At 46.9% G+C, this 16,291-nt stretch overlaps 1 protein-coding gene across 1 annotated transcript in view; it reads left to right on the forward strand.

The window, feature by feature from the left end:
* Positions 1-298: 298 nt before the first annotated feature.
* LOC146829024 (uncharacterized) overlaps positions 299-16,291 on the forward strand; it is a 177,953-nt gene continuing 161,960 nt past the window's right edge. The window contains exon 1 of the mRNA XM_085607658.1: positions 299-437. Within this exon, the coding sequence (XP_085463784.1) occupies positions 383-437 (55 nt within the window). The 5' untranslated portion in view covers positions 299-382. The remainder of the gene's footprint in view (positions 438-16,291) is intronic.

Genomic DNA, 16,291 nt, shown 5'->3' on the forward strand with positions numbered 1-16,291 from the left:
GACACCCACGATCGAGGCTCCCGATGCCTGCGTAGACCTCTGAAAACTGAATCGTGGAACAATTAAAATATTCAGTTAGCTCGTGGCAAAGGAGATCCACGCGCTAAGATAGCACGAGACACCCAATACCACAAGGGGTGTACAGGGGGTTCATAGTAGGCAGCGCCAAGCCATCCCGTCCAAATATAAGACCCGCCGCGTATCACTCGACCACGAATTTGAACGTAAGGCTAAATCATAAACCTCTCTAAGCAGGAACAGGAGAGCAGTGTTCCGGTGCGCATGCCTTTTTACAGCACTCTGTACGCATGCGCAGGAGAGAAGCGTCTGGTGTTCGAGTGGTCTCAGCTGATGACAGGCTCCTGATGCCCGAGGCACACATATGAGGATTCCCAACCTGAAAACACGAAGATGGAGGTTTATAAAAGATAAAGCAGGTTAGATCCTTCTCAGGGGTGCGCTCTGAGGGAAGGGATGTGCCATCTATGTAACCTGCAGCTGGGCTTCTCTGGGGAAAGGAGAGCCCTTGCTTTGTAATAGCTTTCTCCTTCCTAGGAAGTGCTCTCATCCCATATGCGCGTTCCTTTAATTTAGAGAGCATTCGCTGCCCCACCCTTGTACGTTACTCCACAGAGGGTATGGGAAACCGTATTAAACAACCATCAAAGTTCTCCTTTCAAGCCGACCTGTGTGACTGGGAATAGAGTTTGAGAACGCTGAATTGTGGAGCGTGACATGATGGATAAAATTCTGTGGCTGGGAATCTCATGTGGCATCGTGGATTCGATTTAGGAGAGAAGTATCAGGCACACTTTCACTTGACCCAACTTTTTCCTCGGCTTATTTTTCCATTTCCAGACCATTGTTTTCTTGGGCCCGATTCACAGAATCACTTACTACTTTTGATATTCACAGAAGACATTTAGTAGTAGTAAAGTTAGGAGTCTGTCCTAAGTTTGTCTGTCTTAAGTTTGTCTTAAGTCTGTCTTAAGTCAAATTTAAGACAAAATCCTAACTTTACTACTGCTAAATGCCATCTATGAATACCAAAAGTAGTTAGTTTAGGATTTTGTCTCAGATTAGTTCTGTGAATCGGCCCCCTTGTGTTTTTGTCCAAGCTAAACAAATCCGGAATATACCCCTCTCCATAATGCACTAATTTGCTAATTGAAAGCAGGAGTCTGAAAAGACGATGCCGATACACAAAATAGCCCAATAACTCAATGGGTACTGGTTCCTTAGTCCGAACAGAAAATAACTGTTACCCCTTTGCATCCTGGTTAGTGTAGTACAGGATTTTGCATTTGCATCAGAGTTCATCATCATTTTTACCAAAGCTGATGCAGTCATTGCCGTATCTCTAGACCTATGTGTTTCTGTATTATTCCATCATTAGAGGAATTATTCTGGGGTTGCTGGACATGCTGCCACAAATTTCCTTAGGTCAATACCACTCTGAGCACACAAGACCGCCAAAGCTCGTCCGCTTGTAGGAGCCTTTTTAAACAGTAAGGGGGGTAGGGGCACACTGCCTCACATCCCAGCGCCATTACCCCATTGCATCCTGGTTAGTGTGGTATAGGATTTCGCATTTGCATCAAAGTTCATCATAAGTTTTACCAAAGCTGGTACAGTCTTTGCCGTATCTCTAGACACATGTGTTTCTGTATTATTCCGTCACCAGTAGAGAATTGTTCTGGGGTTGCTGGACATGCTGCCACAAATTTACTGAGGTCAATATTGCTCCGAGCACATAGGAGCTCTGAAGCTCGTCAGCTTGTAGGCTCTAAGAAGTCTTTTCAAACAGTAAGGGGGTAGAAGCAAACTGCTTTAAATATGCAGCATGAGTAGTTGGTTGATAGTGAGAAACAGGGAGATTAAAAAAGGACAGCCCAAACATCTGTAATATGGGGACACACATTCAGTGCCGTCTCCAAGCTCCATTCTCATCATCTTCCTAGAATATATGACCTCACACCAGTCAGCATTCGAGAACAGCAGGCAGAAGTGAGTGAGAGAAAGGAAAGCCAGACACTGGGCATAACACACTGGTCCTTATGATCAGCTGTTAGATTTGGGAGTCTCTAGTTGGCATAGGTAGGTACCTGTGCCAAATAGGGACCCTTGCGTCTAGTCAGGGTAAGGGGCTACACTCCTAAAATAACCCCTGCTCACCCCCTTGGTAGCTTGGCACGAGCAGGCAGGCTTACCTCAGAGGCAGCGTGTAAAGCATTTGTGAACACATTCAATAATACAGTGACAACACTACAAATGGACACCACACAGGTTGTATTATAAAAATAAGTATTTTTATATAGACTTAACACAAGACCAGACGACAAAAAAATCCACAATACTGTACTCAAAAATAGTCTCTTAAATGTTATACAATAGCTCAATTCTCTCAAGTTATACAATAGCTCAGTTCTCTCAAGTTGTAAATGCGACACTTTACTCTCAATGTACCTTAGATGCGTAGCGCAAAGAAAACAAAAGGGTTGCAGGGAAGGTGATGCATTGATTCCTTACACGCAGGGGAGTGGATGCTTCGGCTCCTTACTGCTGCGCAGGGGAGTTGATGCTCGCTTCCTTACTGTGTGGGGTGTTGATGCGTCGGTTACTTACTGCTCTCCGGTGCGATGCGACACGCTGGCACCTCGATGCGATACTTTTCTCCAGTGCGATGCGACAAAATGGCGTCTTGGTTGCGATGCGACAACGTTGGTGTGATATGACACGCCCTATGGCCGTGCGGCGACTTGATGATCTTTGGAGCCGCGACAGGCCCTGCGACGCACTTCTCCAGTGATGTGATGATGACCTCTGTGGCAGCGTCCCGCTTCTCCGGCGATGCGCCGCGCTTCGGCGATGCGATGATGACAGCGGCGTCTCGCTTCCTCGGCGATGCGATGATAGCGGCTACGGCGGCGACACGCTTCTCGTTGTTGCGTCGCGCTTCCAGCTCCCAGCGACACAGCACAGGGGTAGTCTCCTCCTTCAGCTTCCTGATTCTTCTCCTCAGCAAAGGTTTGTCTTGATTCCCAGAAGTGATCTAAAGTTCTTCGGTCTGGGTCCCAATATTTATACTCCTTTTCCCTTTGTTCTCTGAAGGCAGAGAGGCCTTTGCCTAGTCCAAACCAGTTCTGGTCAGTCCTGGAGCACTTTGTTGACATGTCTCCTTCTTTCCTTTCACTGTGCAGGGCAGGGACATCAGACACACCACAGGAGGTGGAGCCAGCATTGCGGAGGGAAGGCCCAGCCCTATTCAGGTCCCAGGTGCAATTCCTCCCTCCCATCTAGATGCAGATCTCTCTGTTCAACACTGGGCTGACCCACCCTGTCTCCTGGAATCCCCAGGCCCTGTCACTCAAACTCCAGACAAGGAATACACAACCTAGCAGAGGCAGGTTTGGATAGTTAGACAAGAAAATGCCAATTTTCTAAAAGTGAAGGATGAGAATTCAAGATAAGTATCAAGAAATACAGAGTGCACTACTTGGTTGTCACTTTGAAGCATACACAATGTAATCAAAACTTAATGATCAAATATATATCCAATGTTAGTGAATCAATAACAGTCCTCAGTCCTTTGTTCACTGGATCATACTTTCACAGACAAATCTTCAAACCATAAAAAAATGATGATGATCTGCTTTTATTCTTGATGGTTGCAGAAAATTACTCATTTGAAGGAAACCAAAAGAATGTTGCTTATAGTCAGCTTATAAAGTTCACAGTCTTCAAAAATCCCAATGCATTTCGGGCTGTAAACATGAGCCCTTCGTCAGGGGATCCTGCAAGTATATGAATAAACTAGATATAATCACCATAGGCAACAACGTAAATTTCCCTGCTGAGGAATAGTCCAAATCGGTGAAGATTTCCCCTTGTTTTACCTTATCACTAAGGCTAGTGACATAATGGGTGACGTTCCAGTTGGTGTACGCTTTTCTTTCGTCAATGGAAATCTTACTATTCTCCATGATTTTAGCCATAGCTACCATTCCCTTTATCAGTGAACTATGACTGAAATCCGGGCCACCAATATATGAACTAACGGGTCGCCTGAATTTGCTTTGGTAGGCATTGGAGAAAATAACAAAATAAGCCCAAGCAGAACCCTCATAAGAAAACGGAAGAACTAAATACGGCGTTCCTTTCTCTGTGGTATGTGGTATAAGTCCACACACCCAACAGTCAGTTGTATTGATCACTAATTGGTGTTGATGTAATAATTGGACAAATGAATTATTGTAATACTCGGGTCTTCTAATGAGTTCATGCTGAGGAAGGGTATGAAATAAATGTGGAGAGACAATAGAGGAAGACCAAGAGGTAGAAGGAGAGACAACTTTTTGCTGCAGAGCGTAAATAATCCAACTTATACACGCCAAAAGAATACACAATAATATAATGACACACAAGGTTATACTAAAACGACTGTACATTAATTTACAGAATTCTTTCTTCATTTTATCCTTTCTCTCTCTTTTCCCTAATGTAGTTTCCATCTTTCTAACGGATGCTCACGGCAATCTTCCTTAATCACTTAATTATGATTATCTGCCGTCCTATGACACTGCAAGTCCTGCAGGCCTATTACCACTACTCAGGTCACAATCAAGACTCCTACCGTGAACCTGCAACCGGGATAGAATACTACATAGGTGAGAGAAAATCTTAAGTGTTCTTTAGTCTAGGTCTTAGGTTATAGTGTTCTTTGTCAGGTACAGTTTGGTCTTGGAACAACGTTCTCGGATTTGTCGTATTCAAGCGACGATGTGGTGTTATTGCTCCCTGAAGAATGTCGTCGTCCTCTTTCTCAGACAATGTTCCATTCAGGCGTGCATCACTGAAAGGTACAAATCGTGGAACCTTCTCGCTCTCAGAGTCGCTAATGCCCTTATGCATCCATTGATCAAAGGGTAGGGGCAAAGGCACTTTCTTACAATGCACGCCGTGAATCCAGTTTTCCTTTCCTTCAACTTTTACTGCCGTTCTCGTGGTGAGGAGAACCAACCGAGGCTCCCTCCACCTGGGTTCCAAATTTTTCGTCCTTTGGAAATTCTTAGTACAGACACAGTCACCTGGTCGGATGGAATGACCTGGGTCTGTGGAGGCCTCCGGCAAAGCACTCTGAACCTGTTGATGGAGAACACGCAATTTAGTTGTAAGTTCATGCAAGTAATCAATCAACATTGGATATGGCAAGTCTGAGTATTTCTTAGGGCGAGGGACTCCCCATATATTCGCTGGGTGTCCAAACACCCCTTCGTAAGGGCTAAGTCCCAAACGAGAGTGTACAGCAGTTCTGGTGGATAGAAGAGCCAATGGTAAGGCATCGGGCCAATTAAGTCCTGTACTAGCCTGCACTTTCGCTAGCTTTAGCTTCAAGGTTCCATTGTAGCATTCCACTAAACCCGCTGATTGTGGATGGTTTGCCGCATGAAACTTTTGCTTGATACCAAGTCCCGCACAAACTTTCTGCATGACTTGGCCCACAAATTCGCTTCCATTGTCACTCCAGACAATGCGCGGCAAACCAAACCTGGGAAATAATTCTTTCAGTAAAACCTTAGCTGTGGATAAGGCTGTATTGTCTTTTAGAGGGTATGCTTCTATCCACCTAGAGAAGGCGCATACTACCACCAGAACATATTTGAGGTTATTGCATCGCTCCATATGAATGTAATCGATTTGTAACACCTCAAATGGATAGGTCGGAGGAGCAAAGTGACCCGCTGGAGTTGGGGTTCCCTTTCCTGGATTGTACATCAAACAAATAATAGTGTTTTACTACATTGTCTGCACACTTTGGGATTCCTTCGTTTTGCCACACTGGAGCCAGAAGCTTGCATATACCTTTCGCACTTAAGTGGGCTGGACCATGTGCCATAGTAACTACTGTAAGTACGTAGACGTCTGGTAACAGCCAACGTTGGTGCTCAGATAATTCCACCCAACATCCCATCTCATCTAACATTCCTGTACTTTCTTTCCACTTACTCAATTCTTTCTCTGTAGCCTCTTCCTGAATCGACCTTACACTTTCTACTGTATCCTCATACATTCCTCTCTCTCTAACCCAGTTCGCAGGACCCGCAACATACATTCGACTTGTAGCATCTCTCGCTGTCTTTTTCGCTACTTCATCTGCAAATGCATTTCCTCGACCAACATCATCTGTAATCTTCTTGTGTGCACTACACTTCACAATTGCAATCTGAGCACCTAAAGAAAGTGACTCAAGAAGATCAGTCACCAACTGACCATGTTGTATTTTAGTGCCATGTGAAGTAAGGAATCCCCTCTCTTTCCAAAGACGCCCAAAATTAAACGCCACACCAAATGCACACTGACTGTCAGTATACACATTCACTCTTTTTCCTTTTGACAACACACATGCTCTTGTTAAAGCTATCAGTTCTGCTGCTTGAGCTGAATTTGTGTCTGATACGAGCTGTTTCCACAACTGTATGCAAAGTAGTGACAGCATAGGCTGAAACTGTATCTCCATTAGGAAGCTTAAAACAAGAACCATCCACTCATAGAATTCCATCCGGATTCTCTTGCGGCGTATCTTTCAAGTCAATTCTTCCTTTTGTCTCTTCCTCAGTACGGAGGAAACAATTGTGTTGTATTTCATTGTTTTTATCTACTGGAAGAGGCAACAAAGTAGCTGGATTCAAAGTGTTACATCGTTTGATGTGCACATGACTAGCTAAAAGTGTCAGCTCATATCCAGACAAACGAGCACTCGCAAGGTGCTGCGTTTTTGTTCGGTTTAGTAAGGTATCCACTGCATGCGGCACCATAACAATAAGTGTGTTGTCTAACACTACTCCAGCAGACTGTTGAATAGAAATTGCTGCTGCTGCTGCTGCTGTCGCTTTAAGGCAACTAGGCAATGCTTTAGCTAAATAAAAAATATGCACATGGTCGCTGTTTGTCTCCAAAACGCTGCGTTAAAACTGACAACGCACAACCTTCTTTTTCATAAACATATAGCGTAAATGGCTTACTGTAATCGGGAGTACCCAATACAGGAGCAGAACATAGCGCAGCACGCAAGTCAGTGAAACTCTTCTGACATTCGTCAGTCCATGGAAGGGGCTGAGGTGTATCTTTCAAAGTAAGTGCCAACAGGGGTTTGGCCAACAGAGAGAAGTTGGGGATCCACTGCCTACAATAGGAAGTACGGCCCAGGAAGGCACGTACCTCCCTTTGTGTGGATGGCACAGACATTTGTGCAATAGCCTGAATTCGTTCTGGGGTTAATCGTCGTCCCTCCTTTGATAGGAGATGACCCAAGTAGGTAACCTCTCGATGAACATATTGTAGTTTGGAAGGTGAAACCTTATGATTCAGATTAAACAAATGGCGTAACAATGCAACGGTCACGTTTTTGCAAATATCTTCGGAATCAGCGGCGATCAACAAGTCATCCATGTATTGGATAAGAGCAGCACCAGACGGCAAATGAAAAGTATCAAGATGACATTTTAAAGCTTGGCTGTAAATAGAGGGACTTTCACAATAGCCCTGAGGTGCGCGCTTGAACCGGAAGCTTCGGCCTCCAAGAGAGAAGCCAAAAATATCTCTACTCTCTTCTGCAATGGCAATACTAAAGAAGGCATTCTTTAGATCCATAACAGAAAACCAAGTTGCCGTGGAAGGTATCCTTGTCAACAGAGCAGTGATATCTGGGACAACAGGAAATTGTGGTACAACAATTTTGTTTACCGCCCGAAGATCACTTACGAAACGATATACAGGTGGCTGAGAAGGATCAGTGCGTTTAAGAACAGGAAGAATAGGACTATTGCATATGTTTCCTCTCGTTTCTTCAACCACACCCTTCTGGATCAAATCATGAATGATTTCCAAAAGCGCTTTTTCACCTTCAGTGGAAATTCTATACTGTGGAATACGAGGCAATTCAACATTGGGCTTGAGAGTGACAACATAAGGTGGGATCTCAAGACAGCCCACATCGTTTGGACCCATGGCCCAAAGCGTTGCCGGAAGAGAAAGCATTTCAGGTGGAAACTGATCTTTGGACAAATACATTGGAGAAATTAATTTCTGACCTAAAGTAAGATGTACACCAGAAGGAGAACAGTATATCGTAGCATGCATTCTTTTCAATAAGTCCAAACCCAACAGATTCTCACCGCAACCATTCGTCAAGAGAAGCGGAGCTTCCAAATCATAAGGACCAATTGAAATGGGCAAAGGGCAAGAAACCGGGTTACGAACAGGGGCGCCAGAAAATCCTACAGATACATTTGTTAAGCCAGACAAAGGTGCCCCAGGGAGTTTAGAATGAATGATAGAACTTCTCATCGCACCAGCATCTAAAAGAAATGGCTCTGAAACACCCATTGTAGTGACTTTAACATAAGGTCCATTCTGATCTACTGGAATCGACACAACTCCCTTACTTTGTCCATGGCTGTCCTAGTTAGCATGAAGACTTTCATTCCCGTCTTCAACATAACAATCCTCATTGTAATATTGTGTAGACCGAACGTTTTGCTGATCAAAGTAATTCACGGAATTAGAAGGAGGAAGGGAACGCTGTTCTTGAGTCAACATACCCCGACCTCTACCTCTGTTTGCTGACTGGAGGCCAGCACGACCTCGTGAAGCAGATGGTGTCCCTTTTCGCTGCAATAAAACCGGACAACTATTCTTGAAGTGACCTTCCTCTCTACAATAGGCACATTGATTAGGACCTAACAAAGGTCGCGGAATATATGGCTCAGGCTTTTGATATACCCTCTGAAACTGCGGAGGCTGTTGAAACTGGGGCTGAGCGTAACGAGGTGGATAAGCCTGTTGCAAGAGAACTTTCGTTTTTAATTCTTTAGTCTTTTTCTCTTGCTTATCTCTTTCTTCTTTATCTCTATTTTCATAATATTGAGCAGTAGCCAATATCTGGGCTGAAGAAGAAACAGCCCATGAACTTTCGGAGTCTTTCAACTTATGTGATAGGACTGATCATTGAGTCTAATTTGATGGAAACCCTTTACAATCTGTTGTGGATTAATCAGCCATTTTACGAATAATCGATGATGTACCGGTCTCCTCTATACATGTAGTGTTAGCCTTTTTTCCTTCTTTATCTCTATTAATACATTATGTGTGTGCGATAAAGATATTTTGACATCTTGTTGACTCAGTATCGACAGTGTAGCCTCTCAAATTTGGCTGTTAGACCCCCTGTGTTTCGTGTGTTATACATTCAGTTGGTGCTGGGGATAAAATCAGGTGTGGGTCTGCCCGATCTGGCACTTACTCGCCTTAATCGTGAGGCCTGCTCCCCGCAGCGCCATCAACACTTCCCAGAGGTGGCGTAGATGTTCTTCCCAACTGGCGCTGAACACTGCGATGTCCTCCAGGTAGGCGGCACTGAACTCTTCCAGCCCAACCAACACCTGGTTGACCAACCTCTGAAAGTTGGCAGGGGCATTCTTCATCCCAAAGGGCATAACCCGGAATTAGTAGTGCCCATCTGGTGTGGATAATGCTGACCTCTCTCTTGCCCCATCAGTCAAGGCGATCTGCCAGTATCCAAACGTTAAGTCAAACGTGCTGAGGTACCGGGCAGCCCCTAACCGATCAATGAGCTCATCAGCTCTGGGGATGGGGTGCGCGTCAGTCCTGGTGACTGAATTGAGCCCTCAGTAGTCCACACAGAACTGCAGTTCTGGCGCGACACACGGTGCGGCAGCCTTTGGGACCAAGACCACTGGGCTGGCCCAAGGACTGTTAGAGGACTCAATCATCCCCAACGCAAGCATCTTGGAGACCTCCTCCTTGATGCAAGCTCTCACCCTGTCAGTCACTCTGTAAGTTTTGTGCTTGACAGGAGGACTGTCCCTGGTGTCTACATCATGGACGCACCAATCAGTGACACTGGGAATTAGGGAGAACAGGTCAGAAAACTGTCCCAGCAACTGGTGACAGTCATTCTGTTGCTCAGGTGTCAGGGTGGCAGAGAGGTTTACTCCATCCACTGACCCATCTTGCTCTGTTGCAGACAGGAGGTCAGGAAGAGGCTCAGTCTCCTCCTCCATTCCAGCATCTGTTGCTAGCAGCATGCCCACTTCGGACCTTTCTGAGTGGGGCTTCAGGCGGTTGACATGCAGGACCCGCAAGGGCTTCCTGGGAGACCGCAAGGCCACCAAGTACGTAACCGGACTCTTGTGCTCCACCACCTCAAATGGTCCAGGCCACTTTTCCTGGAGCGCACAGAGCTCCACGGGGGCCATGACCCACTCTCTCTGACCAGGCTGAAGCTGTACCAGAGTGGCATTCTGGTCGTACCACCGCTTCATCTCCTCCTGGCTGGCTTCCAGAATCGCCTCAGCGAGTTTTCTGAAATGCCTTGTTTGGTTCCTGAAGGTCAGCATGTAGCTATATACATCCTGGGGAGGTTTCCTGGGAGATTGTTCCCAGCCTTCCTTGACCAAACACAAAGGTCCTCTCACTGTGTGTCCATAGAGAAGCTCAAAGGGACTGAACCCTAGAGATTTCTGTGGCACCTCACGGTATGCCAAGAAAAGGCATGGTAAGAGGACATCCCATTTATGGCTCATAGGTTCCTCAAGACCCATTATCATGCCTTTTAGGGTTCGGTTGAATCTTTCAACCAACCCATTTCCTTGGGGGTGGTAAGGAGTGGTGAACTTGTAGGTTACACCACACTCCTGCCACAGGGACTTCGTATACTTAGAAATGAAGTTGGGTACCTCGGTCAGACACCACCTCACTAGGGAATCCTACATGTGAGAAAATTCCCATCAGTGCCCGTCCTACCACGGGTGCCGTCACTGTCCTCAGAGGTATGGCTTCCGGGTACCGGGTGGCATGGTCCACCAAGACCAGGATGAATCCGTTGCCCATGGCTGTCTTGGGGTCCAGTGGCCCCACAGTGTCAATACCCACCCGCTCAAAAGGGGTGCTGACCACAGGGAATGTCTGGAGAGATGCCTTTTGCTTCCTCCTGCTCTTTCCACTTGCCTGGCAAGTCTGACCGGTCCTGCAATGAGTGTCTGAACTCTTGCACATTTGGGGCCAATACAAATGGGTGACAAGCCTTTCAAAGGTCTTGTCCTGCCCCAAATGTTCTGCTAAAGGCACATCATGAGCCAGCCCCAGTAGGAAGGCTCTGAAGCGCTTGGGTACCACCAGCACACAGGCTGACCCAGGCTCAGCAACCTTAGGCTCACTATACAGGAGACCATTCTCCCAGTAGATCCAATGTGATCCAGACTGATCACCTGCTGCCTGGTTTGCAGCCTGCTGCCGCAAACCCACAAGAGAAGGGCACTTGTTCTGCTCCTGACAGAACTCCTCCCTAGAGGGACCTCCTTCCTGCTGCCAATGGGTCAGCTCAGGTAGGTTTCCCAGTTCAGCAATCTCTTCCCCCGTAGGCTCCAGGGCATCCCTCTCAGGGTCCGCCTCCTCCTGGGCCATGGGAACCTCAGGGGCCGGTTTCCTGCGCCCCCTACCTCTTCTCTTAATGGCAGGCACCTGGGCCATTTTCTCAGGCTCCAGGTCCTCTTGAATACCCTTACCGGCTGCCATAGACCGAGTGGTCACGCAGACCCACTCAGGCAAACCCAACATCTCTAAATGAGCTTTCCGCTCCACCTTAGCCCAAGGGGAGCTCTCTAGATCGTTACCTAACAGACATTCAACAGGCATGGCTGGCCTCCCAGCTACTTGAAGATTCCCTGAGACCCCCCCCACACTCAAAGGGAACCTGAGCCACCTTGCAGTGGCTCTCTGTGTTGTCAGCGGCAACAACTGGGTAGAATGCATTTGGGACTACCTGCTCTTCAGACACCAGTCAACAACTGACAGCTGTTACACTGGCTCAGGTGTCTCTAAGAGCTTCCACCATCTTGCATTTATGGTCACCCACTGCGTGTATTTCTTAGTGTTATCAGGCAGCTGGGTCCTGGGGACCACTTCACAGTCTCTTAAAAAGACCAGGGACATCTCTGCGGGACCCCACCCACCTTGGGCACCCATCTCTTCCCCCAGGGCTACACTAGCCAATTGCTGGGTTGGTGCACCAATGGGTGCTGTCTTCCCATACAAGGGAAATCTAGCATCATAAGAACAGTGGCCTACCTGACCACACTTAAAACAGGTCTTGGGTCCCTTGTGAACAGCCACTGCCTTCTTCTCAGGGGGAGGCTGGGAACCTTTCTCTTGGGGATTACTTTGGGGCCCTTTCTGGAACTCTCTCTGTTTACCCTTGTCCCCCCCCCACTCTTCTGCTGGGGACCCTGCCCACCTTTGGCAAAGTCTCCCTCATAATCCTTCTGGACCCGGGTGCTCACCCAGCGGTCCGACTCCTCAGCAAGCTTCCTAGGGTTAGTCAGCTTGCTATCAATAAGATGCTAGCGTAGCTCTGGAAAACAGTTATTAGACAAGTGCTCCCATGCTAACAAATCCTAGAGCGCTTCAAACTTATCCACTTTGCTACCCTTCACCCAACCATCCAATGCTCTGCAAATGAAAGACACATACTCCACCCAAGTGGTAGACTCCAGTTTTCTGCAATTTCTAAACCTTTGCCTGTATAACTCTGGGGTCAAACCAAATCTGGACATTAGGGCTCCCTTCATGTGGGTATAGGACATCTGCTCCTCTGTAGGCAAATCCAACAAAGTGTCCCTCCCATCACAAACAAAGCGGCCCCACAACCCCGCTCCCCAATCCTTCTCAGGGACCCGGTGGGCCAACATTGCAGCTTCATAAGCCCTAAACCATTGACCAATATCCTCATTCTTGTGGAAATCTTTCACTACATCTTTGGGGATGTAAGCTCTTGCTTCTACCTGCACTGGCGGTATGCTGCCACCAGAGGGAGGAACCTCTAAAGTTTTGGCCTTGAGTTCCAATTCCCTCAATCCTCTCTCATGCTCAAAATGCATCCTCTTTTCCTCTAAGGCTAACTTCTTCATCTCTAATTCCATCCCAAGCTCTATTTTCTTGCTCTCTATGTCGTTCTGCCCATTCATTTTGAGCCTAGCCAGCTCCAACTTATGCATCCTCTCCTTTGCTCTGTCATCCAGCTCTCCTGGGGACAATCCTTTGGAAGAAACACTGCTGCCCGCCTCTGAGGGTGCTTTCCCTCCATCTAGGCCCACTGGCCTCTCAAGCTGCTCATTCAAATCCTCTGCCTCCACTGGGGCATTCCTAGATTCCATCCAGGCCCTCAGCGCCTTTAGGAATTCCTCCCTCCTGGTGAGGCCCTTCACAGAGATTTTAAATTTCTTGCACAAAGCTTTGAGATTAGGCACAGTGTAAGTATCAATTCTCTCTTCTTCCAACTTCCAACACAATGTCTACAGATACTATGGATGCTGACTTGCTCATGGTAGCAAAAAGACTGGCAGTTCTCAGGAATCAAAAATAGAAAAGACGTTCCAAGGAAAAATTCTCTCAAAGTATGTGGTTGCGTTATGGTCTGCACTCACTAGTAGTGTACACCAATCACTGTATATGAATCACAAATGCAAGTCCAAATCCTCACCGCTGACCACCAATGTTAGATTTGGGGGTCTCTAGTTGGCACAGGTAGGTACCTGTGACAAATAGGGACCCTTGCTTCTAGTCAGGGTAAGGGGCTACACTCCTAAAATAACCCCTGCTCACCTCCTTGGTAGCTTGGCACGAGCGGGCAGGCTTATCTCAAAGGCAGTGTGTAAAGCATTTGTGAACACATACAGTAATACAGTGACAACACTACAAATGGACACAACACAGGTTGTATTATAAAAATAAGTATTTTTATATAGACTTAACACAAGACCAGACAACAAGAAAAATCCACAATACTGTACTCAAAAATAGTCTCTTAAATGTTATACAATAGCTCAGTTCTCTCAAGTTGTAAATGCAACACTTTACTCTCAATGTACCTTAGATGCGTAGCGCAAAGAAAACAAAAGGGTTGCAGGGAAGGTGATGTGTCGGCTCCTTACACGCAGGGGAGTAGATGCGTCGGTTCCTTACTGCTGCGCTGGGGAGTTGATGCTCGCTTCCTTAGTGTGTGGGGAGTTGATGCGTCAGTTTCTTACTGCTCTCCGGTGCGATGCGACATGCTGGCACCTCGATGTGATACTCTTCTCCGGTGCAATGCGACAAAATGGCATCTTGGTTGCGATGCGAGAACGTTGGTGTGATGCGACACACCCGACGGCCGTGCGGACTCTCGATGATCTTTGGAGCCGCGACAGGCCCTGCGACGCGCTTCTCCGGTGATGCGACGATGACCTTTGTGGCAGCGTCCTGCTTCTCCGGCGATGCGCCGCGCTTCGGCGATGCGATGATGACAGCGGCATCGGCGGCTCGCTTCCTCGGCGATGCAATGATAGCGGCTGCGGAGGCGACAAGCTTCTCGTTGTTGCGTCGCGCTTCCAGCTCCCAGCGACACGCAGTCTCTCAGAAGGCCCAGCAGAACAGCAGGCACTTCAGTTCCCAGCAAGGGGATTCAGGGGGGAGCTGGTTGGTGAAGTCTTGTATCCCTGAGACTTCAGGCAGGAGGCAAGCTCTAGTTCAAGCCCTTGGAGATTCTTCTTCAAGTTGATAGAAAGCACACTCAGTCCTTTTTTCCTGTCTTTGGCAATGAAGCAACCACTGCAGGCCAACCCCCAAACACACAGCACAGGGGCAGTCTCCTCCTTCAGCTTCCTGATTCTTCTTCTCCGCAAAGGTTCGTCTTGATTTCCAGAAGTGACCTAAAGTTCTTGGGTCTGGGTCCCTATATTTATACTCCTTTTCCCTTTGTTCTCTGAAGGCAGAGAGGCCTTTGCCTAGTCGAAACCAGTTCTGGACAGTCCTGGAGCACTTTGTTGACATGTCTCCTTTCCTTTCACCGTGCAGGGCAGGGACATCAGACACACCACAGGAGGTGGAACCAACATTGTGGAGGGAAGGCCCAGCCCTTTTCAGGTCCCAGGTGCAACTCCTCCCTCCCATCTAGATGCAGATCTCTCTATTCACCACTGGGCTGACCCACCCTGTCTCCTGGAATCCCCCAGCCCTGTCACTCAAACTCCAGACAAGGACTACACAACCTAGTAGAGGCAGGTTTGGATGGTTAGACTAGAAAATGCCTACTTTCTAAAAGTGGCATTTTCAAACACAGAATGTTAAAACCAACTTCATTAAAAGATGTATTTGATCATTCTGAGTTCAGGCATACTAAACCCGAATTTCTACAATGTTCCCTGAGTCAGTTAGGATTATAAAATGCAATAACCAAACTGTCCATTCTGGCCTATGGAGAACAGGTAGCCTTGCAATAGTGAAAAACGATAATGGCTGTAATTCACTATTAGGACATGCCACACACACCAGGGCATGTCCTACCTTTTCCTACAATGCACCCTGCCCTTGGGCCTACCATAGGGGTGACTAATATGTATAAAAGGGAAGGTTTTAGGGACTGGCAAGTGGGTGCACTTGCCCAGTCAGCATGGCAGTACCAGACTGCACACAGGCTCTGCAATGGCAGAACTGAGACACACTTTACAAGCTGTTCCGGTGGGTGGCACAATCAGTGCTGCAAGCCCACCAGCAGCATTGGTTACAAGCCCTGGGCACACGCAGTGCACTGTACTAGGGTCTGACAAGTAAACCAATCAAGCCAATCATGGAGTCACTAATTCATATATCAATTTACCATAGGGAGCACTTGCACTGTGGCACTGAACAGCAGTGGCACAAAAATGGAAGGGAGACCCACGCCAATGGTGCCAGGTCTAACATCACCAATAAGCAAAACAAGAGTTAAGTATCTTTTCCAGAAGAACACGAAAACAAACACAAAAAACGTTTAATTATAAGTGAATCGAAAACAAGAAAAACATAAATAATTGTCTCTTCAACAAGGTCAGTAAGATCAAAGTCTCTAAACCTGCCTGGAGCCATTCGGTTCCACAAGTTATTTGAGTGCACTGCACCCACCTCAGATTCTTTTTCCTTATTGAGAGTAGAATCTAATGATTGACAAGGGTCACCAGGAAACTCGGGGATTCTTTCATCATCAGCACACTGTAGAGTGACCCAAGATGGTGCTTTGATGATTCTGACAACATACCTACAGTTACACAACTGGCCATTGGATAATATTACAGCTCTTGCTTCCTCACTCCATGTACAGGAGTAAATCTCCTTCCTCCTTTCCTGACTTTGGACTTAGGCAACTTAATACGCACAAAATCCCCTCTCTTAAACTCCTGAACACAAGCCCCTTTAAACA

The sequence above is a fragment of the Triturus cristatus genome, chromosome 5_2 (genome assembly GCF_964204655.1).
Source record: "Triturus cristatus chromosome 5_2, aTriCri1.1, whole genome shotgun sequence".
Taxonomy (NCBI): domain Eukaryota; kingdom Metazoa; phylum Chordata; class Amphibia; order Caudata; family Salamandridae; genus Triturus; species Triturus cristatus.